Below are 25,190 nucleotides of genomic sequence, written 5' to 3'. Positions count from 1 at the left end.
ATGGGAGAGAGGAAGGTGGGGGAGTACCTGGTTGTTTAGAACTGGTCACCAAAGATGGCTAGTGCCATTTCAAGCAACGTTTCTACTTGGTGATCTTACACCAGAGCGATACTGAGAGTATCTTCCAGTCTGGAACGTGCCAGTATACTATATATTATTATTAAATGAATAAATTGTGAAATAACACAAATTCATCAAATAAAATTTACATGCCGGGATTTGAACCCCTGACCTTCGGATTGCTAGTCGAGAGCTTTACCCCTCAAACATGGAGGTTGTCAAATCTCGATGGATGTGGAAATTACCACAGCCGTGATAATTTACTTGTACAGAATGTTAAGTTATTAATCATCATTATTCGTAAACGTAAATAATCACTCAGCAATAATCAGGAGACGGGGCCAATGTGTGAACGCTGTTAGCGGATTGACCCCAAGATCCTTTGATGTGTGCACGAAAACTGGCAATAATCGAGTTGACCGGCCAATGCATACAACGGCCAAGTTGTCCAGTACATGTTGGGCCAATGTGGACTAGCCGCATTACATTTTTTTATTCTTTTCTTATTGTAATATTTTGTGTTTACGTACGTAGTGATTACTTTATATTGCTTCACTTAAATGAGTAAAGTGTTAACCTCGATACATTCCTAGTGAGGATAATTATTATGCGAAAAATTAGGTTTTGTGTTCTGTGAAGAGCAATAAATATAAGTAAATATATTACAAAACAATAACATATTGAAAACAAAATGAGATCAAAAATTTAATTACATAACACATTTATTTATTTACCTACACAATTATTCGAACATTGCAGGTAAATACAATATGCACGTTAATATGGAATAAATCACAACAAATATATTTTCGTCACCTCAGTGGCTTCAAGTCTTTTCTCTTTCATTAGTCTACCAAAAGAAAATGGCAGAAACATAGCTTATTAACTTCATGGTTGTCGGACTCTCTCATTAATTTGTTACAATATTGTCGAATTGGGTGAATACAACATTAAGGGGGATTATATTATTGTGATAAATACTATCTTTGATTATTTTATTTGAAACATTAATTTACAAGTTAATACAACTAATTATTAGTGTGAAAAGTGATGTTGATGATAAAACATCCAAAAACAATTACTCAATTGTGCCTTCGGAAGGAAAAGCTGCTGCAATCATAAAAATAATATGTGTAAAATCATTTCACTTTGAAATATTGCTACCCCAAAGCAATAGTGGGATATCTTAAAAACATATTTTTCTCAGATAATATTTAGTCAACAGCAAAATCTCAGTGTTACTCCGAGTAACCGGAAACTTCAATAAAGAGATTTTAATTATAATACAGGAAAAACAATGTTTTCGTGATATCCCAGTGATGCACCGTATATACGCTCATGATTTTACATCGAACATAGCATACTCAAAAGCTATTTTTTTTAAGAGATATCGCACTCTTGCTTGTGGGTGTGTAATTTATCAAAATAAAGCAATCACATTATGTTAAACAATTGAGTTTGAAGTTGTATGTATGTAGTACAATATATAATAACTATATCTGATATTTATGTTCAATACCGAGTAAGAATCAATTATTTCAAAATATGATTTTTTGGCACTTTCAGTTGAACAGCAGAAAATCGCATTTATTGGTGGTTTTAAATTTTGAAATTTTCCAATAATCTGCTGGTACATGGTTAATCAACACCGCAAATGAACCATTCCCAGTACATACACCAGTGCATATGCACCTAGATAGTTTTTTGTACCTCCTAAACATTTTTACAGAGGGTTCTTCTGCGGTATTCGATTTACACCGATGATAGGTATCTATTTATGTAAAAAAAAAGTTAAATATCGTAGATCTAAATTTACATAGTCAAATGATGTGCCTAGTATGCGGGGTTAAATAAACTAGATACAATATACTGGTTTGTGGAATTCACATAGTTATTTATTAGTATGGAGCCACGACCCATAATTGACTCATACACATTCATGTACACGGCACTTATTTAGCATGGAATTATAATATTGGTACATATAATACGAATGTAAGGTATTTAGGTTCAATTACAAAATATGGTTTTGGGTACAGGTTTAGGTAATATAATAATTATTTTTAATAGCAACATTCAGTCTAAAAGTTAGATTAATCCTAAGACTATTATTCATTATTAGTTCAATAAGTTCATAATTTTGTTTCCCGAGTATATAATAATAATATGTATCTAATAGACATTTAGGATATTGGTGTAATTATATCAAATTTTTCATTTGGCAGCATAACATATTATCTACACTCATATATTTAGGGAAAATTTTTAAAACTAGGCGACTTTAAGATCATAAAAAAACAATAAAACAGTTGAGGAATAGCATATTGCGAGGCTGAAGGAAGGGATATAGGAAATAGATGGGGAAAGGGATGGTTGGGAAGATTCTTCGATTTCTTATAAGCAATAATTACTCGCCTGAAATATCCATACAAATTGAAAATATCTCCCAAGTAAAAATAAATGTCGCCGACGGGAATTGAACCCGCACCTTCTGATGTCCGGTCAGGTGCTCTGGACCATTGCGCTATGTCCGCTTATTCCCAACCCGCCAAATAATTCAATATGTGCAAGTACTTCAATCGACAATTACTTCTTATTTTATGTATATATATATTTTTTTTTACGGATATTTATTTGTATGGATATTTCAGGCGAGTAATTATCGCTTATGATAATTTGTTATCCTTTGTGCTATGCATAAAAAACCTTGTCTAATAAACATTAGTTTATCATTAAAAAATAATTTTTTGATTTGGTTGAGGTTGTAATTTTAATGAGCAGAACGCTCGGCTAGAAGTCTGACGAATCAAGTTCGATACTCCCAGCAGGTACAAACATACTCCCTTCTCAACACGAGTTATGCTGGGTGAGAAGGTCCGTACTTTAAATTTTCGGGTTTAAAGCTTGTAAAAAAATTTTACATACAGACATCATAAACATCAAAACAACCTAACAAAAGTTACAGATAACAACCAAAGAATACAGAAAATATTAGCCATTTTTATCGAAGACCTTATGTCGTTTCTTACTAAAAAGAGAAATGTATAAATATACATTATGAGTATAACGATATGTAGTATAAATTTTTTAACTCCATAATATCATGAGGGCTACCTAGTTTTTATTAAAAGCTTTGTCGAATAAATGCAAGTAAAAATAATGACAATGCATACATTAACATTTAGAGGCAACTATGGATTGGTTAGGAAATTCAATGGATCTTATGGAAGGTTTTAACAATATGTGTACATAATTATTATACAGCAATGTGATGAGAACACACAATCACTAAAAAATTAAATGTACAGTGAAAATTAGTTAAGAAGTTCCCACTTGATGTTTTCATGGTTGATTTTTCAGTACCAAGGTAATGAAGACTAAATTCGATAAATGGCCCAATTTATTCCACATGTAAAGTTTTTTCATGTAAGAAGTTTTTTCCGGTGCTATAGAAACCTTATAAGAGAGTTTCACTGTATGCATATGCAGTAAAATGGAAACGAGAAAATAAAGAGTCATTGATTGAAAATCTTATTGTACTGGAATTTGTGCGTATGAAAATACAATATCAACCGATAAAACAATTATCACTCTCTTCAACAGGAGAAATGTGCCAAAACCAAATTTATAACTCAATTTTTAAATTATTTCAGAAGAAAAAGGTTTTGGTTTGAATTTTTATGTCATAAAACCATTTATTCTTTTTGAAACCCATTTTTTTCAAAATTATGACAATATTTAAATTAAAAACAAAAATAAAAAAATCATGGCACGCTTCTGTCCGATTTCGCTAATATTCATTAACGTAAATCCTTTTTGTCTTCTCATCAAGATAAATAAATACGGTACTGAATAATTAATTACCAATCCAATTTTAGCCAACATTTCGATTCATCAGAATTTTATGTCAAAAACCTTATTCATTGGCTTCATCGTCGTCGACCACCTCGTATTGATGTTCACGAGGTGCGTCAAAATATCATCTATATGATTGGAGCACCCCGTTAGGGGAGCCCTCGCAGGAATAGGTTCGCTTGATGGACACCAGAGGGTACATGTCCCTCCACACAGTGACCTGAAGAGGTAAAAAAAGAAAAGCCAAGAAAATGAATGGAAGAATGGGTTGCTAATAATTATTGTAAAAAATTACATATTCACTTTATAATATATGTACTTATGTAGAAAATAAAGATTTGTTCTCACCTGAGATTCAGATATTTGGTCGCAGAAGCTTATGTCTAGCAGTCTTAGTTTTTTGCAATGTAATAGTAAACTGGAAATAAAAAATCAGAATATCTAATAAATTATATATTTCAAACAAGGTATATTGAATACTATATTATTATAAGGATAAAGACTATATATAGCATGGTCGATCGTTAGATCCTGATCACGACGGCAGATCGCTAACATACAAACATCAGTTCATGTTGAATAAATTAAGAACATTTAGCCGTTGTAAACTGTTGTTTGTTTGTAGATCTGCAGTCACGCTCAGAAACGAAGATAAGTTATATAGTTAATCATAATCGATAAAACCTCTAACGATCAACCGTGTTAGATACCCAGATTATCTTACATTAGATCACATTATTATCAGAATACATAGTTTGAAGCCTACATTTTTTGATTAGGTAATGTTAACTTAAAGTAAATTAAGTAAGTAACTTACTAACCATTATGCCAACCGCAGGGGTAGGCAGAGGGGACGGACCGCTAAAAACAACTCGGTCTTGGAACACACCCATATTGCTTCATTCATATTCATACATCGTCTCATACATACCTTCCTGTTATTCGGAATCTTGACATGACCCGACTCAAGTATTTGCTTCACTTGATTGTACTATATCTTCACTTCCTCCAGTGTACTTTTAGTTATAGTTTAGCAGGTTAGTTCAACTCACAAGTCACAGATGTCCGCCGTGATGGCTCGGACTCCAAAGAGGTCCAGCTGCTCTAGGTCAGGGCACAGCCGGGCCAACGGCCGCAGGTCCTTGTCGGAGACGGCCCTCAGCGCTCCGAGGAACAGCTTCCGAAGACCTGGGCAGCGTGCCGCCAGTTCAGAGACCCATTCTCCCGAGTTTCCCACTTGGAGGCTGAGAACAAAGAAGAACGGAAAATTGAACATAATTGTGCAAAAATGGAAAGTTAACTTGATATATACTCTTGTCAGGAATAGGATACATAAAAGAACGATCTTGATGAAGAGGAGTGTCTACAGTGTTGAAAGACATTTCAAATCAAGAACCCTGTCTAGAAGAATCAGCCTTATGATAAGCTACAGCTACAGAGTGCTAAGCCTTACAAGTACAAACAGCAGAAGGATTTAGGTCATTTTGAGAGAAAATGGTGTCTCCTGGACTATGTACGTACGAGGTATACCAGGTGTTTGAAGAGCTATCGATAACAGGGTTTATACAACCAGGATGGCTTCAGTAAACAGGATACTTTGCAAGAATGGAAGAAAGTCGACAACCAAAGGGGTTTCTAGTAAACCCCTATAGTGCAGCTGGCTACATTTGAAGTCCAGTGAAATTATGACTACCTTGATGTGCACTGCTGTGTGCAGAGTGTTGTACAGCTAAGTTTTAAATGCTTTGAATGCATAGACATATGAATATTAGTAGACCTGCCCTAAGTGATTAAAAGCGTATTATTCCCCACTCCCCATACCGGTTCCATTGGAGCCGGCTGGGCTCGCGTATGGCTTTCCGTGAATCTTGAGAATGTGACGTCATCATTCTTGTTCGAACTAGCGTCGAGCTATGGTCGAGGCATTTTACGAAATAACACGGCAAAATGGTTGCTTGTGCTATGAAAACTTGTAAAAATAGATGTGAAAAAGAGAATAAACCCAATTGTCGTATTACATTCCATATGTAAGCATTATTTTAAGCTTATTCACATCGTATAATATGGATCAGTTGTAGAAACATATACTATCACATCGAGATACATCTGGACGCAAAATACAAAGCCGTTTGCATAAGAATCAGGGATGTACCTTCGCCTTTTGCGCTTTAGGTACCACGTGTTAGGTACGCGCTTGTTTCGTATGTACGGTACTGCTGGAACGAGAAGGAGTGCATATCACGTAATGCGCTAGGTTATACCGAGTGGCGATGTGTGATAGAAAATCATGTTTTTTGTTTTTAATTGAAAAAGTGTCATAGGGAAGGCAAAATGATGTCCAATTTTTTACTCCAAATACTCTCAGGAATCGCTGGTAAAAACTGTGTGTATATAATTTCATTTGTTTTTTTAGTTGTTTTACTTTTTTTTCTTAAAGATTTCAATATTTAATTATTAATAGGAACATAGCGGTTGTGACAACCCTCCAACATTGGTCGAATGTAGCGATTCCCAAGTGTGCGCATCGTTGTTACTGGGAAGTAAATTATGAACATTTATAAAAGTGTCTTAACTAAATACGTAAACAAAATATTCGACTCTGAAAATAGAAGAAATTTTTTTTGCCGAATTTGGACTTCGCAAATTTGTTCATAACGTGGCGAGTAATTTGCACTCCCATGTAAAAATGTCTATTCATTCAAAAGCAGATTTTACTTTTAAGAACTCAATGGTGATATTATAATGCGAGATGCCTATATACTATCAGATTGATTTATTGACGAATCACAGTCAGCTTTACCCCCTTCGTTCTTCAACAGTTGATTTTACCCCTCACCTTTAATTTCTAGTCTTGTATATTCATATGTCTGTGTTTGAATGTATTTCGTTACGGTCAATGATAATTCCAAACTATTATTTCGAAAATGTGTGGAGGCAAACACCGCAGCCTTAGGCGTAAGAAAACGTAGAGAAACACCATAAGATCAGCAGATCATTTCCTAGAGACAATAAATACTCCAAGAGTTGTAACACTGATGATGCATGAATGTAAGACATTGATGATATTCTCACTCACCACCAGCCAAAGTCCACCTCCTGAAGTTTGGTGCAGTCTTTTAAGGCCCACACCCCCGCTGCCGTGAGGGAATACGTCTTCCAGAGGTCAATGGAAACGAGGTTGTGGCAGTGCATTCCAATCTCGTGGGCCACCTCGTCCATGGAGGATATGTAGCTGCAGGATCCTGGAAATAAGGATACAAGAATAGGTTACATATATAGTTTTTTGTAATTTTTCTTCACTTTTAACCACTTTTCTGTTTTGTCAAGAAAGCAGTGAATGCATATGTACCTAAATTTAAATGCTGAAGTCCGGGATTGGACCTGATGATGGCCAGCAGCGAGGACTTGTCGATAAGGGTTCGGTAGAGATCCAGCCTCGTGAGGTTCTTCAGGCAGGCCAGGAAGTTGAAACCTGACTTGATACCGCCACAGCTGCGTAGAGAGAGTTCTGGAGATAAAGAAAAGAGGTAATTTATTTTCATTGTCACTATGTATTCATAAGCACTATTAAATTGATGTTCAGCCTAATTATCATGGTCCCCTAGTTTGTTGATCAGGATGGTCACTTGCTGAATAGCAATTCACAAATCGTGAATTTCAAATTCTTATGTGAACTGGCAACTAATATTTTCTTTCAAAGCGAATTAGAACTTACTACATACATGTATTTTACTGTTTGCGAGTCAATTCTGAAAGGTCCATTAAATATAACAATTAACATTACAACACGCAGAAACCGTACATGAAAGGAAAAATCCTTGTCTCCATCTTTTTGCGCTAAAACAAAATTCCAAACAGCAACCTGACAACACATTCTCATCAGTCAAATGCTCAGATAATAAAGCAAGCCGCTTAGAACAATACACTGCAAACACACAAGCAGGTTCTACAAATGCATGTGTTCAACAACAATTAATATCATTGAATGATTGGTACTCACCTCTTAAATTTTCACAATATTCGGCAATAGATTTTATGGACGTATAATCCACAAAAGCACAACTGTTCAGTCTTAAATGTGTAATGGATGATCCACAGTACTGCAAAAACCTAAAACATACAAAATAATAAAAATGAACAAACAGTACATTTAACCACTCAGAACATTAGAACGTCAAAAGACGTAAATATGATAATAGCGGTCAAGAACGTCTTTTCACGTAAACGCGCGAGATTTTACAAAAATCGATTTATTTCCATCACTAGTATACGGATTGCCATGATTTAAAAAATAGAGTATCGATAATGAATAACGCTACGCGTCTGTATTCAAGAATATCTATGGAATGTAGAAGTGCATTATCTAAGTCGATTGGATCTGTCATCTTGTTCGTTCATAATTTATTGCGTTTCTAAATAATTTATTAAAAATATTTTAGTTTGGACGGTTAATATTTTGAAATGACTAATAGTTTTTAATTATATTTCTTCAATATATAAAGTGTTATTTCTTTATGATACTCAGAAAAAAGTACATTTTTCACAGCTTTGAAATAATGGTCAGCGATTTTTACATATTTTTGACGTTTTCAGAAAATGTATATTTAGAAACGCAAATATTTACGTATAACAAAACAATACGATAGTGAATTTCATAATCTTTCCAAAACATTTTTTTAGAATGAGGCTACGTTTCCCAAAACGTGAGTTATGAAGCTTTTAACAAAACTCGTGAATAACACAAAAATTTTCACATTTTGACAGTTCGCAAAGGAACACAAAGTAAATAAAAGTGTTTGTCTGAGAGGTTAATTGTTTGTTGTTCTTTTCTTTAGCAAATCAAAAAAATACCAGTGATTTTCATAGGTATAGGCTAGATGTTATCATAAAGGTATCTCTAAATAGTATACAATAAAGTTGTTATCCGCGTCTGTCTGTTTGTGCGCTTAGTTCTTCTAAACTACGCAACGGATTTTGATAGAATTTTCACAACATTTCTTCCGGAAGTATTATTTATATAATACATGCATATTATATTTATAAAAAGTAGAGAAAAGTCTAAGTTTTGTAGTCAAGTGGTAAAAAAATATTTTCGCATGCTTTCATTGCTAACGCTGGCTAAACCTTATGAGATATATCAAAATAATGTACTACGGAATTGTATAACTTAAAAAGGCCTACAGAAAAGTCCATGATGGTATATGTCTATCTGCTAAAGATAAGTCCGAGCAACGCCTGGTATACGTCAGCTAGTTGTTAATAAATATATAACTTACTGGAAAAAGTTGTATGTATCCAGCAGTTCATAATTCCCACACCAAGAAAGGTCCAGCTTCTGCAGCAATGTCGCCCTTGTGGCTATTGTTTTCAGAACCTAAAACAAACATAGAACAGTAAAAAAGAGTATTTGAAAGCAAAAATTTCTCAGCGTAAATCTGATACCAGCATCTACCTTGTGAGAAGAGTAATTTAAGGACAGGAATTACAAAAATAGGCAATATATGACCGAATTATAAAAACGAAGATTTAAAAAAAGTAAGGCCAATGTTTTGACGGCCGCTGTGGTCGAGCGCTAAGGCTATCGAATAGCATGCTGGAGGTTGCGGGTTCAAATCCCGGCATGCGCAAGTAAATTTTATTTGATTAATTTCACAACTTACTAAAGTAATAATTAGTATACTTGCGGGACGTACCAGAGTGAAAGATACTCTCAGTATCGCCCTGTGTAAGACCACCACTCAGAATTGTTGCCTGAAATGGCTTTGGCCATCTTTGGTGACCAGATCTGATTAGCCAAGTACTTCCCCTCCACACTACCTTTTTGCCTCAAAACATACCCCAATTGGGGATGCTATAGTCTGACCGGCTCCAGATGGTTGGGACTCTTGTGCGGTTTGACATAAAAATAAAGTGTTACAAACAAAGAAAGAAACGTCAAATGGTTTGGACATGCACAGCAGATGGACAAAGAAAAAGTGGAGATGGTCAGCTAATGTAGACTGCTTAATCTTTCTTTCCTTCCTCACCTAATCCCTTTCCGAGTACTTACAGCACCTTTGAGGAGATTTTTCACAAAAATGGCGCTATACAAATGATACAATTATTATTATTACTACAGATCCTTTCTTAACCCTGTCTCAATGTCACCAACTGGGTGGGCTTTATTGTGTACCAAAAGAAAATGGATGGACATCAAGATTACTCACATATTCATCCACGCAGTACCAGTAGGGCTTCAGGCTGATGCACTTGTAGAGGGTGGGGTCCTTGGAGAGGCGGCTGAAGTTCTTGTTGACCTGGGCACAGCGACTCAAGGATTGGATGTCTAGGAAGCTGAAGATCTTCAGGATAGTCTCATCCTGCAAAAAAACATATATTATAACGTTTCAAACAACAGAAATACATACATTAACCTTTACATACCTGAAGGCAAAAATCACGTATCACCCGAAAGGGGACACTAGGGTCCCCCATACACTGCAGAATGAATGCATCTCTTAGTACTTTTTTGCCTTTTCCAGTAACACTCAGATATTAGTTACTAACTTTTTTTATACCTACCGATTTAACCGGACATTGCCCATCTTTGCCCGGCAGTAAATAAATAAAATAAGTAAAAATAGGTAATTAAAGTACAAAATCGAGCGTAACTAAAATATGTACATATTTTTGTAGGTTTTTCCAGTAAAATGCATTTTTTGCAATTAAAAAAATAGTAAATGGATAATTTTTTTTAAATGCAAATCAATTACGGAATAGTTTTTCTAGGATTACCTAAATTACAGAGTATTTTGATGAAAAAAACAACTTAGATATCACACAAAACTTTCGTTTGTCTCCTCCATTCCAGTGGGGGGGGTAGCTAATTTGGTGATCTTGTGGGTGTGGTTCCTTCAACTAATTGTACGCAAATTATTTTCAGACTAAAAGAAAACTTCAACAACTGGTTTGTGGCCTTTTCACACTCAGGCGATAAGGAATCAATTCCCTAAAAGCTAAGCCTCCATTATAATTATATTCCAAATAATGGTACACAATGCAGTTCCATTCCTCGGTTGGTTAAGTCCCCCATCATGACACAAGCAACATTTTCCACTTACTATGATGGTAGTACGAGATTTTCTAATATTGTCAGGTTATTCATAACTACGGAATTTTTGTCTTTCTTTCAAAATTAATAAATGTCAGGTTGTTTGTAATTTAAGAATAATGTCGCCAATTTTGATATGTAATATATAATATTATTGTAAATTTTCAGTACCCCGGTGGAAGTGATCTAGAGACAGACCCAGGAAAAGTTGAACTGACTTTGCGTAAAAGAGGATCAGAGCAGAATGGGTAGATCTGAAAATAGAACTACGAACCACTCATATATGTGCGTTCATTTTCATAGAAAATCCATGAATGTCGTAAAAAGTGCAGCGTACAACCGTTATCCTATAAACACTAGGAACGCGGTGAAAAGGTTAATAGGAAATTCTGAAAAATTAACAAAATACCCTCATACCGAGAACCTCGTTAATTCGAAATTCACGGGACTTAGAAAATCAAATTTCGAATTAATTAATGAATTCCCACGTACATAAACTGAAATTTGAAAAATAAAATTTGGTCAAGAAGTCGAGTTCTGCAAAAATACATGATAATACATAATTTCTGTGTAAATCGAAATTTCGCAAACCATTGCAGAAGGGTCTCAAAAAAAGATATTTGACAAGAAGAAGTGACAAGTAGTAATAATAAAGGTCATACCGGTAGAGCTTGAAAATCTCCCATCAGAGTTTCCACACAAAAGAGTTTCCGGAAATCTTCCTTGAAGATGTTCTGAATGATTTCATAATCCGTGATCAGATCCTTGTGAAGTCCAAGGGCCATCACTTTAGACTTCAAGTCGGCTGGAAATAAACACTTCAATTAGAGTTCGGGGAAAACAAATGAATCACCATCGTACAGACAAAGAAACATATTTTGAAATAGAAAGAGACAAAAACTACAATTGACTGTTTCTGTGAATGAAATAATGATGTATAAATAATAGTGCATTGAACTACTGTTTAGCATATTTTTTTCCTCATTTTTATCTTAATCTTTCAAACATACACAATAAAAAGATTTTAATTTATTATGCATCAATATCCTTTGGGAAGGCAATTTAAAGCATCTTATCAACACAATAGCAACCAAACTGATTGTACTAAAAATGTGATGTAGAGAAACTTCAGGAGCCCCAGGGCAAATATGTTAATCGAACTTAGCATCTTTTTACTTCAAATACCTTTTTTTAAATGTATATACTACGTCCTCAGATGTTGCGTCGTATTTTCAGATCATGCTTTCTTTGTCTTTACTGTTCAGTTGAGTCGTTCATGAAATCATTTAACCAAGGAAGAGAGTGAGTAAGCTAGATATACACAGTTATATTGGCATACATCCAGAATTCACCAAGACTTGTTCAAATTTATGGAAACGGAGAAAACTTTGTTTTGTCAAATAAATAAGATTCCCAGTAACGTTGAATTCCGCAGACGATAGCGGGCTACAATCAACAAATACATAATACATTTCAATGAAAGATTTAAATACAATCATGTATTTGAGTCAATCTATTTCTAGCATCAGAATAAAAGAAGAATATATAAATATGAGACAATTTATGAATGTGAATGAAGCAAGGATTGTGTGCCAAAAGGGAGTTTTGTGACAGACAAGCATAATTTTCTGCTTAAAATGATGACAAAAGGATGAATTAAAAATATTGTCAAGTTATTCGTAACCATTGTCTTTCTACTAATTGATAATGGTGATTATAAAAAAACATCATTTGTACAAACATTTTTCAACTGAACAACCTGCGGCTAAGTCCTCGTCTGAGGGAATGCGGCTCAAATCCTCGCGCTTGGAGTACACGTCGTTCTCCTTGCGCAACTTCGCCGTGCCCTCCAGCATAACTGCGTCTAGCTCCGTGTAGTATGGCAGGTGAATTTGGTTTAGCTCTATTCTAATAATACTGAAAAAACAAATAATTCATATACATAATAACATAAAATGAACATGTAATTCAAAATATGTATATTGCAACAATTTTAATGGCTTTGTTTATGGAATTTTTAGGTAAATGTAAATATTATTCTACTTACAATGTAATTTTCATCATAAGTTAAAAAAAACTCCAAAATAAATAAATACTTTATTGCTTTAAAAATTTTCTATTGTTAAAAAAGAGGGTTGAAGCTTTGAAAAAAAATTATAAAAGTTTCGACATTACAACTGATGTATCTTTAAAACAAACTGATTTATTGTGAGATACTTGATCATGTTTATTATCAGTTTAACGGAACCCCCTGAATTGAAACCTTTTCACTAAGGACGGGTTGTTTCACAGAATTTGAACAATTCATCAAATTTTAAAGTTAATTTTCAAGTTCTGTTTTGATTTCAGTTTTGTAGAACAATTGACCCATAATGATATATTAACAGAACTCGAAAATTAACTTTGAAATTTGGTGAATTGTGCAAATTCTGTGAAACAACTGCCCTTAAGCATTTATACTAGAAAATTTACAGTTACAATGACGACACAAACTTTTTTTATAAAAATAAAAGAAGTGTGTTTAACAATAATTTACAAAATCATTTTTTGATTTGTATGCTCACTGCTCACCTAGTTTTGAAGTTAATCTTCCTAATTTTGGGCTGGAAGAGGCGGGAGTTGTGTCCCACGTACTGAGGTTCCCCCTCCCACAGCTTGGTCCAGCCATCTCGCCTCTTGGCCCAGATTCTCACCACTCCGCCCGGGTTGTAGGTCTCGTAGATTCGGATACCGGTCGGGAAAACTTCTTTCTGGAAGAGGCAGTCTGAAAAACAGAAAGAACACATTACTGATTAAGTGGATCGTTACGGAAACATAGAAAAATGCATCTTTTTCGAACTATAGGCGCACCGCTGATATCTCTATTGAAACCAATCTTTTTTTCTCACACATATATTATCGGTGCTAAAACCAAGAGTCTTTGCGGCCTTCAGAATACGCATCCACCTCTGCTTCTCTCAAAATCTCTCAGACAAAAGGTTGTTATCTGACGACATTTTTCTTTTTAACACAATAATTGACAGCCTTGCATTATTGCAACTGATTTCATTTCATGTTCCTAATAGAGTCATGCAAACTAGAAATATCTTTCGATGCAACAATAATGTAAATAACAAATCATTTATAAACTCTCTTATACCATGCTTACAAGGCTAATTTAAACAATAAGGAGATAATAAAACAAACAAAAAAGTTTTTCACAAATTTTTTAAAATTATTATTTTTAGTTTATTTGAATTACATTCGTATGCTTACACTGTATAATTGTTTTGTAATTATTATTATAAAACAATTACAAAAGTATTAAAGAAGTTGGAAACCTCTTTTTTAAATACGTCTACTTGAATTTCACTTTTGTTTTCGGTAATGAATGAATGCAAATCTTTGAAGAGAAAATTAACCCACTTCCTGACATTCGATCTAGCTGAAACTCGACAGACTTGTTGTTGATGATAATGCATTCTATCAACTTTTGGTTTTTGGTGGCACTCGCTCGCACATACACACGCATTTTTCTGAAATTGGATGACATTATGAAAATTTACAGCAGTTAATATCCAAAATAAATCTCAGTACCATCCAATAAGGATTTGGATTAAGTAATAGCGCAGTTCACTCATTTTAGTCAGTCCCTGGGGAGAAAGGTTCAATCCTCAGTCAGTAAAAAAAAAAAATATATATTTTTAAATACAAATATTTTATAGCATAGGGAGTGTGGCGAACCCCTCGCTCAGGGAGTGGAAACACGACCTGCAATAACCATCCCAAGCTAAGGTGTGAGCTACCGTGCTTAGGCTGAATGACCTGGGGAACAGTGTCACGAACGGTGCCTCCGAGAAACAGGGTCGCATCTCGGAGTATTTAGACCTTACCCCAGCACTCCGGGCTCTGCTCGCCTTCTATTTCCCTAGATACTCGTGGGACAAAAAATTGGACCATTCGAAAACTCCCTCTTCCCTCGTGGGGCCTTCAGGGAACCAAGGAGGAGTGGAGAGGAGAGATGAGGCCCTCTTCCCTCGTGGGGCCCTCAGGGAACCAAGGGGGAGTGGACTCTTTCGCCGGGGTCCTTCAGTGAACCAACAGGGAGTGGTTCCCTATGGTGCTTTCGGGGAACCAAGGAAGAGTGGAGAGGAGAAATGAGACCCTCTTCCCTTGTGGGATCTTTAGGGAATCAAGGAGGAGTGGAGAGGAGAGATGAGGACACCTTCGTCAACTCTTCCCTTGTGGGGCCTTCATGGAACCAAGGGGGAATGGAGAGGAGAGATGAGGCTCTCTTCCCTTGTGGGACCTTCAGGGAACCAAGGGGGATTGGGGAGGAGAGATGAGACCTGGAAAGACACATTGTAGATCCAGAAGGCATAGCCACATATCCAATGACAACCCTGGTGAACTTTATAAAAGGGACCGGGTGACTGTTAAAGGTAAAATGGGATATAGCACAATGGGCCTATGGTCTAAGTGCTCACGGGAACTATATGTAAACTGTCTCGCTTTATAAATAAAAACAAAAGTAAAAAAATACAAATAGGTTATAGATTAATAAAAATAGGTTGAATGTTTTCACGTAAATAAAGCATATAACAGTTAGAGATATCACAACAGAAGAAAGTGAAGAATATCACAATGTGAAAGTGAGAGAATAAAACTATGAACAGCAGATTACCAGAAGACATTTGCTTGTCTATTCGTGTGGAGAGCTATGTAGATACAACTTATCATGTTGTTTTCGTGCAACCAACTTGCAAAAAACAAATTAAATTGACACTTAACTTGAGAAGTGTTTGACACAAAGCTAGGTATTCATTTTATCAATATGAAATATTAGATAATAATGAGGTGTGCCACACAAAGAAATAACAAAAGTTTCAGATGTTTGAGAGTGAGGAAATAAAACGGTGAATGTCAGATTACTATAAGTGGGTTACTTTATCCCGTAAAAGCCGGCAAGAATATTCAATACATAAAAATACAGTTTTGTTAAGGCAAACGTGAAGACAAAACCATACTTGATAAAGTGACATTTTGATTTTTGCATTTAAGAAACCCTGTAGAAGTAATATCCAAAGGCAAAATGAATGTATAAGGTCGACACTGCAACTGCAGTGCATCATGACGTTTGTGGGCACAATTCTTCAACACTGCAATCGGCTCTGTCTGTAACTCCGGTTCAATGAACTCTAGAACTTTTGCTTTGAATTTATATTTAATTTTCAAAAAAATTAAGTTTTGTGACTTCTTTTTTTGAGAAGTTTTTTTCAATAAAATACCTACCTATAATATAATATTTGTAACAGAAATTTATTTTAATTTTCAAAATTAGAACTGATTTTTGGATACCAAACTATTAGATGAGACACAAAGGTAAAAAAAAATAGTTCCACTTCTTTACATCCAATTAGTCCAATTTGGCCTCCAACATTCTAATGCCGAACGTCCGAAAGCTACCGAATACGGTCCCTGCGCACTGCTACTCAAGCGATTATGGTGGAACATGTTTCGGTGAGATATTAGTATGCAATAGCAGGCCTATCACTATCCTGCGATTTTTCATGAGTCCGCGCTAATTATTCATATTTATGTTCATAGTTCTGTTAGTTAAAATTCATACACAATATTTCATCTTATGAAACTATGAACTTACTTACCGACATAATCGAAGCTGTCGATAGGTCCAATATTCTGCGGCTGGTAGTCTTCCGAGCCAGAGGGAGCATCTCTCCACCATGTACCATAGGTTCTCTGAATAACCAACAAAATATTATAAATGCAATAAATATAATATGAATTTCTGTTTCGTTCCCTGGCTTTTGACAGTTTTATCAAGGCACCATTAAGTGTATTTTTTTTTTAAATTTAAACTCTTTGTCAATAAAACAGGCTTATTTATAAGGGCGGTAGAGCAGAATCATTTCATTTCAAGGGTTTAATCAGTAGTAAAGAAACTGCTAAAAGGCCTTTGAAAGTATAATGGAGATGTTTGAGCTCCGGTAGGTAAGATGTACAAACTCAACATAGATAAAAATACAGAAAAGCAGGGCATTGGGTATTTTTTTTTGCTAGTTATTATATATTTTCTAATTAAATCCAAACTATGAACTTATTTTAGGTACTCGGGTTCATAGTATGGGTTAAATAAAGGAGAAAAAAAAACTACCCTGAAAAACTTTCACATCAATAACAATGGCCGCCAAGTGAACACAATTTATTTTAATTAAAACGAAATAATTATAAAACGTATTATTTTCCATTTTCGGTTACTGAAATGTTTCTTTTTGTTATCTAACTGATGAAAACTTGCGTATTTACTGGGTCCCACTTTTCTGTATGTTTACCACAACATATTTTGAGATCTTAGGCAAATCAACAAAACCCCTAAATCTTCAATGGTATATAAAATTGAGTAATTGTGTCTCGTTGTCTCAAATCTCTTCTTATTGAGAATGGTTTCATGTAGGTTATATGGTTGATGATAAGCTGTTTAGTTAATTTGGAATGAGAAATGTGCAAATGTAAAATTTGGGGAAGAATTTTTTCGATATCCTAGTTTAACCAAGTCAAAAGCTTTCACATAGTCTATAAAGGTAAGACAGAGTGGGAGGATGTAAACTTCTGTTGTCCTCATATTTAGGAGTCGATAAAACTGGGGACATAGCAAATAGATAAAAAAAAAATAGGGCAAAGAAAGAAAACACAAAATGAGGAATATTCCACAGAACCAGGGATCTCTCGGAGTAGCGGGTACGACACCTCAAAATAGGGTTAAACAGGTAGTGTTTGAACCAATAGACTGATTAAAATTACTACTGAACCAATTAATGACCAAGTAGGGCAAGTTGGTAATAATTATTGGCATAAATAATAGATATTGTAGTTACCGTAACACAGGCTTGAGGGAAGTCTCCATAGTCGGGAAAGTTGGACGGTTTACCACTAAGGTTCAACGCGCTATATGACACACTAATATCGCTTCCGTACTGTGAACTAAAGTCAATGACATCTTTGACGAATTGTTCGATTACTTTGTATTTACTATCGTCGTTCTTTACGGTGACGATGTCGAACCAGGTCAGGGCGGTTTTGAGGTTCTCCATGGCTCAGGCGGCCACTTATTAACTGAGTAACTTAAATATTCTGCATCTAATCACGATCCCAATGTTTGATAACAAAAGAAAATATATTTGTATGAAAATAATGTCAAATGTCACTTTGGTGTGGTAATATGAAAAAATAGCCTTGCCTGCGGCTATCGAGTGCATAAGAATGACTTTTATTCTAAATCAAATACTTGAAATAAACGGGGTTCGTTGTGAACTATTTAACTGATAATAATCTTTTATTTATAATATTGCTTTACGTACGTACTTTTTAAAATTTAACCAATGCATTAGTTGAATGAACCGAATGAACCCTTCATCACTTTCATTACATTTGTTAAGTTTATAATGTTTTCTTTGTATTTCAAATGCGCTTTCTTATTTTTCAATTTTCTTTAAAAACAAATACTGTTTTAGAAACTAGTTAAAATTATTTTTCCGGTGTACGCATTTAAAATAAATTTCTCTACTTATAAATGATAAAAATTTTATGTCAAACGTGAAAAATGTTGTCAAAAACGCAAATCACATTTCAAAATTGTTTTAATTCAAATTGAAAAAACTTGATATTTCGAAAACACGTTCGTTTTGTTTGGTAATTTCGTGAGAAAACTATACTTTCACTTTTATCTCGTTGATATAATAAAAAATAAGAAATAATTTTAAAAGTTAAACCGATTGTTACTCATTAAATTAATCATTTGAGGCAAACTGGAAAGAATTATTATTTCTCTTTCTAACGTCAAAAAAAATTGTATTCTTCATGATAGAAAAAAAGAGAAAAATACTTTCATAAAACATGGACGCCCGCTCATATATGACCGTCAAACGCTGGAGGAGTGTAAAACTTAATTTATTATGGTTACTTTTTAAGACTACTTTGTACTTTTACGTTAAAATTTTGACGTACACAAAACTTCTTGACTTCAAAATAGGTTAATTATGTAAGATGAATTGTGACAACATAAATTAAGAATCAATCATTATTTCACGCGATAGTGTAAGTATGTAAAATCAATCTGTTTACGTCGTTTATCTACAAAATAACACTGCACAATAATTTATTACTTATGTCATTTTTATTAACACCACACCTAAATAATTTTTTTTATCGGGATCTCGAAAAAATGTGATGTGTTCTTAAAAACCAGTATATGTTATAATTTTAATCAAATTCTCGCGTAATTCAATTTTAACCGAATGACACTAAACATTTGTCAAAATTCTTACTTATCAGCGATTCTTTCTTGTTCAATTTTTGAGATATACCTACATATTATTTAACGTATCGCTTACATTTAAAAATCTTTATTTTCCAATGAAAGAAATTAGTTTTTAAGTTTTTTGCCTTTACTTCATGACAAAGCAACGAAATAAAAGAGATGAATAATATTATTTACATATTTTACATGAGTAATAGGGTACACCTATTTGTGGTAAAAAAAAATGTCACGATCAAACCAAAATACTTCTGCGTTTTCCAAGTGAAGTTCATACAGACGAAATGTTTGAAATTATACATAAGTTCAAACCATAAGGTATATTTAAAATATTTATTTTAGGGGACTTATTGCTTGGCGAGTTTTAACACAGTTTTTTTTTAGTGAAAAACAATTATGAGTGAATCTTTTTTTATTGAAAAAAAAACAATTTCACCCATAAAAATTCTATGGTTTGTCGACAACTCGTTGGCTTGGAAAAAACTCACTGCAAGTCCCTCGTGACTACCTGGATTAAAAACTAAGTACCGTGCATAATTAATAAAAACTCACCGCAGGTCCCTTGGATTAAAAACTAATCACCTTACATAAATAATCAAGATAATGATATTGTGAAACTTAACACGGATTAAAAAAAAACCGTTTCGTAATTAGGTAGGTACCTGATAAGATAAATAAATATCTTTAATATAAAACACCAAAGAAATATTATATAAATCAGTCATAAAGCGCAAGGCTGAAGAGTAAGAACATTTCTCTCATTAAAAAAATTGTTTTAGCTCTTGAATTATTCATGTAATTTTTTTTTATTTAATTCTGTTTTTTTGATTATCAGATTTTATAAGCCATGGTCAAAGTATTTGCATTTTGTGTTGTGCTTTTGGGGGTGTTGGGATCTTCCCTGTCCCAATACAACAACAACTTCAAGGGAAACAGAAATACCATCGTCAATCTTTTCGAATGGAAATGGAATGACATTGCCAGAGAGTGCGAGGACTACTTGGGACCGAAAGGATTTGGAGGTGTTGAAGTGGGTGCTATAATATTTATATATTTTCTTTATTCAGTGTTTTTTGATTATTACAATTTTTGGGTATGTTAAGACCACCAAACGAGGCACATGCCCGTGTTATGGTGGTTGTTATTTGTTCTTATATTGCAATCATTCGTATTGCCCTGAGATCCATTCACTGGATAACCTCCTACATAGATCACCCCAGGTGGTTCGCTAAGTTTGGTACCCGGGTTCATGAGGGAGAGGTATGTTCAGGTCTTGGTGGCGAATGCGTCTGCCCACCATCTGCGTGAAGAAATGGATTGAGAGAGACCGGTGGAGACCCTTTCTCGAACCAACGCCTTGCACAGCAGTGGGATGGATTCATACCTCACTCCTAGACACTGACACACTGACCCTAGCTTCCTACCCACCCTACAAACCTCTTTCCTTCCCAGAACTTAATTTATTTCCTTTGCAAAAACATTTTCTACACAGCATCCCCAAAAATGATATAGGATATAGGTCCCGAGGAGAATTATTTTCCTCAGGAGTAAATGTAAAGACAATAACATTGTTATAATACCTAGCGTAGCACGGTGTTATTTAAATATTGTATATTTCAAACTCTCTGTTATAATCTAATCATAATCTGATTAAATACAAAAACATAGTACGCTGATGTGTTTTGCCTTATTGGCCAACCTTGAGCCTGAACTATGGACTCGCCTTTGGAACTTTTATCCCATCAGTTCCGAGGAAGTATCACCCTTCTCAAATGTTCTATCCATTGATATCACAGACTTCCCCTCCTTTTGAAAATCTGGTGCTGGAAAGCCAAGGAAGGCCTTGGTGGGAAAGGTACCAACCCATTTCATACAAGCTGATTACAAGATCAGGAAATGAAACCGAGTTCGCTGACATGGTCAGAAGGTGCAATGCTGTGGATGTTGGGTGAGCAATTTGCATAGTCTTATTTAAGATTTATTTAAAGTATCTAGTAAGTGCTAGATACTTTATTATCTATATATGTTTGAAATTTATAGGGTCTACCCCGATACTCTTTTAAATCACATGACCGGGACTTGGTCCGAAAATGTTGGAACAGGAGGATCGACAGCTGACTTTGCCAACTGGGACTACCCTGGAGTACCCTACACTAAAGAGAACTTCAACAGCCCAATATGCATTGTTGAAGACTACGACAATGCTACAGAGGTTTGTGATTGCTATACATAATATAATACTGAAGAAGTACTGAGATTCTCCGAAGACAAAGTAATTGGACAAAATAATATTTTTTTTCTGTTTTTGTTCTAGGTGCGCAATTGCCAATTGTATGAACTGAAGGATTTGAACCACACACAAGGATACACTAAAGAAAAGATCGTTGAGGTCATGAACAAGCTGATCGATATTGGCGTCGCAGGATTCTTGTAAGTACATTATGTAACCATTCTACTTGCAAAATAGGTACCCACTAAAAAGTTGATTTTCTGAAATGTATATTAAAGTTCTTCACACGTTGAGTGTAGACCACTGTCTGATTTTTTTAAATATAAAGTACTTTTTACGTAAAGTGAAGGGCAAACTTTTATGGAATAAATTTCCAAATTTTCCAAAATAAATATTTTTTTAGTTCTTTTGTTAAAGATGTATTCCGATGTCACCTTTGTAAATTTCAGCATTAATGACGCCAAATATATGTGGCCAAAAGACTTGGCGGCGATTTACGAAGGCCTCAACAATCTCAACACTGCCCATGGATTTCCCGAGGGAGCAAGGCCTTTCATCTACCAGTCGATCATAGATTTGGAAGATGTGAAAGAAGCAATCACAAGGAAAGAATATACTCCACTCGGAGCCGTTACCGAGTTCAGAGTAAGAAAGATAATAAAAATCTATTCAACTCTTTTCTTATGTTATGTCTTTAAAATGAATATTGATATGAAATCATTTGAAACATACACGTCATTTTAGTTTTCAATATTATATGTTCTAGGGTGGCATTACAGTAGGGAATTGCTTCCGAGGCAGAACTGGCCTCTTTATGTTGATCAACTGGGGAGAACGAATTGGCATGGCAAACTCCAACGAGTCTGTTATTTTTGTTGATGAACACGATAACCAGAGAAGTGACGATGACGTTATACTTACATATAAGACCCCCAAGAATTACAAGGTAAGATAATCCTGATAGATTTAGAATACCTCTATAGTCGCGTTTGCCAATTAAATTGAGCAATCGCTAAGTTCAAATGTGGCTCAAAGTAAGAGAGGTTTTTGCATTTAAGACATAAATGGATTTTCATCATCACTATTCGATTTTGCATATGAATCATTGTTTGAACGCTTTAAAAGCAAGAGGACCCTAATAATATTTTTACAAAATAAAATTGATTCCAGGGAGCCATTGCTTTCGTACTTGGTCATGGATATGGCGCAACAACAAGAGTCACGAGCTCCTATGCCTTTGATGATAATAATGCTGGACCACCAATGGACGCAAATCAAAATATTATCTCTCCAATCATCAATGCCGTAAGTATTTATTATTTTGTTGATTCTGGTTGTTGAGTTATGCGCTGAATTCACATACATATCGATATCGATATATTTTACGTTAGTGAGGAGAAATTCATAAGGCAAATCCTATTGATTCTTAAAACATCTTCATTTATGCGAACTCTCCTCATTTATACGAACTTCACCACTACCTAAAAAAATTTTTTTTTTGCAAATGTAAAATTACTTAAGTTTTTATGTGTATTAAATTTTAATGTATGAGAAATGTAAAAAGATTATTACAATTAAGATTATTAATATTTTATCATTTTAAGATTATTAATTTTGCGGTAATCATACTCTCCTATTTATTAAAAAAAACTAATCCTTATTTTCGAATGGTTTTTCAGGACGGTTTATGTGAATATCCATGGGTATGCGAGCACAGATGGATATCCACAGCTGGAATGGTTGGTTTCCGCAGAGTCACAGAAGGAGAAGAGGTCTTCAGGTGGTGGATTAATGGATTCAACCAATACTCCATCTGCAGGGGTTACAAAGGATTCCTGGCCTTTAACATTGATAAATCTCTAGATCTAAGTAGGATTCTTAACGTAAGTATTATAATTATAATTTAATCATATAAGGATGTATTTTTGTTTCTCATACATGTACTTACATTTTTACAATCATGTCCGGAAATACGGCAGCTTTTATCGGAGTTGTAAACAGTAGTTTATTTTAGTGTAAAAAGGACCTTTAAAGTCTAAGCCGTCCAGGCTGAGATAAGGTTGGAAAATGAACAATATTCCAGTCAACGTTTCAGGCAAAAAGCAGTAGTTACAAATATTCTGGGCAGGCCCAGTACAGGTGCGGTAATTAGAGCAGTCCACTTCGGGCGCTGACTTGACAAGGCAAGGAGACAAGGATCCAAGGCGCTAATAACACCTACCACGTTTGGCTCAGGACAGGCTTTTTTATATTGCTGATTTCTTCGCTGAGATGCTGAAGGTGGTCGCCATTCTAGCGCCGTTGCCCAAAGCCCCAGCTTTGTGGTCTACGCATTTCTCTTCAGAAGGATTTTTGTTGTTGGGAGATTGGAGATTAGATTCCATGTTAATCTAAAAATCGCATTAATGTATACTTTCGTTTGTCAATTTTTCCAGACCTGCTTGCCAGCTGGAACTTACTGCGATGTCATTACCGGAGTCAAGGATGGCTCGGCTTGCACTGGAAAGACGGTGGTAGTTCAAGAAGGAGGAGATGCCTTCATTGAAATCCTAGCTGCTGACGAGGATGGTACTTTGGCTATTCACGTGGAATCAAGATTAGACTAGACTATGGCGTATCTAAAAATAATTTGCAAAATGTAAATTGTAAAAAATTAAATCCTGATCGATCACAACATTTATTTTTTTCTATTCAAATGTCCAATTTATGTCTTTATTCCATCATTTGGGAGGCAGGTATGGGTGCCGCCGCCCCAGAAATCATTTATTGGATAACCAACACTTCTGCCATAGGGCACCCCAAGTGGTTTGCTACGTTTGGTGACTTATCAGGGGTGCCCGGATTCATGTGTAGAGGGTTATCCGGGTTTTGGCGGCGGATGCATCTGTCCCCCAACTGCGTGGCAGGCGGGATCAGGAGAGACTAGTTGAGCGAGACCTTTTGACTTCTCCAACAGGACTCTCTCCGAACATCGCCTTGCACCGCAGTGGGAGGGATGGATTCATACGTTCGTCACTCTTAGATGCACTAACCCCCAGATTCCTTACCACCCCTCCTACTTTTTTCTTTCTCAGAACTTCCTATCCTAAAAGCCCCTCCACACAGCATCCCCAAAGATGACACAGGCCCTGAGGGGAATTATCTTCTTGAGGGCCACCCGTGTGGAGTAATGTAAAAGAAAATCAAGCAGATAGTATACATCCCGTTTCATCCACCTCCCAACATTCCGATATTGGAGATTAGAGATGCTTAAGTTCCATTGGCTTAAGGTAGAAGGGTTCTTGAGTGGTATTTGCATAAAATACTTTAATTCTCAAAACCTTTTACTTACCTACTTATTTCTGAACAGTCACTGAATCTGTCGAGTAAAGACACCTCTGATGTGGCTCTGATGCATTGATATATTATATCCTCTATGCTTTGACGTGGCTCCGATGACAGCTACAAATCAATTTAAAAGGGCATTAGAATAAGATACATAAGATGTAGGTTGGTACACTTTTCATGGTTTTGTCTTTGGGTTTGGACATATATACGGCCCTCCCTCAAATGCTCCAATTTTGACGATTCTTGGTGGCTCTCATCCATCCAAGTTCGATAATTTAGGTCATCAGCCCATCCCACCGAAGGCGACTCTTTTT

General features: G+C 35.2%; 2 protein-coding genes across 3 annotated transcripts; one reads left to right on the top strand and one right to left on the bottom strand.

The window, feature by feature from the left end:
* Positions 1-386: 386 nt before the first annotated feature.
* Positions 387-18,188, bottom strand: Fbxl4 (F box and leucine-rich-repeat gene 4). Of its 2 annotated transcripts, none has more exons than XM_089636232.1 (13): positions 17,881-18,188; positions 16,651-16,744; positions 13,577-13,769; positions 12,747-12,922; positions 11,668-11,810; positions 10,122-10,274; positions 9,192-9,289; positions 7,916-8,025; positions 7,265-7,423; positions 6,992-7,157; positions 4,968-5,159; positions 4,264-4,333; positions 387-4,135 (listed from the first exon to the last, which is right to left on the bottom strand). In XM_089636232.1, the coding sequence occupies exons 1-13, from the start codon at positions 18,094-18,096 to the stop codon at positions 4,040-4,042; spliced, it is 1,866 nt and encodes a 621-aa protein (XP_089492358.1). In that variant the 5' UTR covers positions 18,097-18,188; the 3' UTR covers positions 387-4,039. The 2 variants fall into 2 exon arrangements, with proteins under 2 accessions (XP_089492358.1, XP_089492359.1); XM_089636233.1 differs by having other exon boundaries at positions 12,765-12,922.
* Positions 18,189-20,160: 1,972 nt separating this feature from the next.
* LOC149420599 (alpha-amylase-like) lies at positions 20,161-24,159 on the top strand. The gene is made up of 9 exons (XM_089636231.1): positions 20,161-20,349; positions 21,116-21,267; positions 21,360-21,531; positions 21,634-21,749; positions 21,999-22,194; positions 22,316-22,495; positions 22,720-22,854; positions 23,229-23,432; positions 23,985-24,159. The coding sequence occupies exons 1-9, from the start codon at positions 20,167-20,169 to the stop codon at positions 24,153-24,155; spliced, it is 1,509 nt and encodes a 502-aa protein (XP_089492357.1). The 5' UTR covers positions 20,161-20,166; the 3' UTR covers positions 24,156-24,159.
* Positions 24,160-25,190: the final 1,031 nt, after the last annotated feature.

This window comes from Hesperophylax consimilis, chromosome 10 (assembly GCF_061612785.1).
Source record: "Hesperophylax consimilis isolate HC1 chromosome 10, BYU_Hcon_1.0, whole genome shotgun sequence".
Taxonomy (NCBI): Eukaryota; Metazoa; Arthropoda; class Insecta; order Trichoptera; family Limnephilidae; genus Hesperophylax; species Hesperophylax consimilis.
Note: the sequence above shows the minus strand (reverse complement) of the source record. Positions and strands in the feature narration are given on the sequence as shown.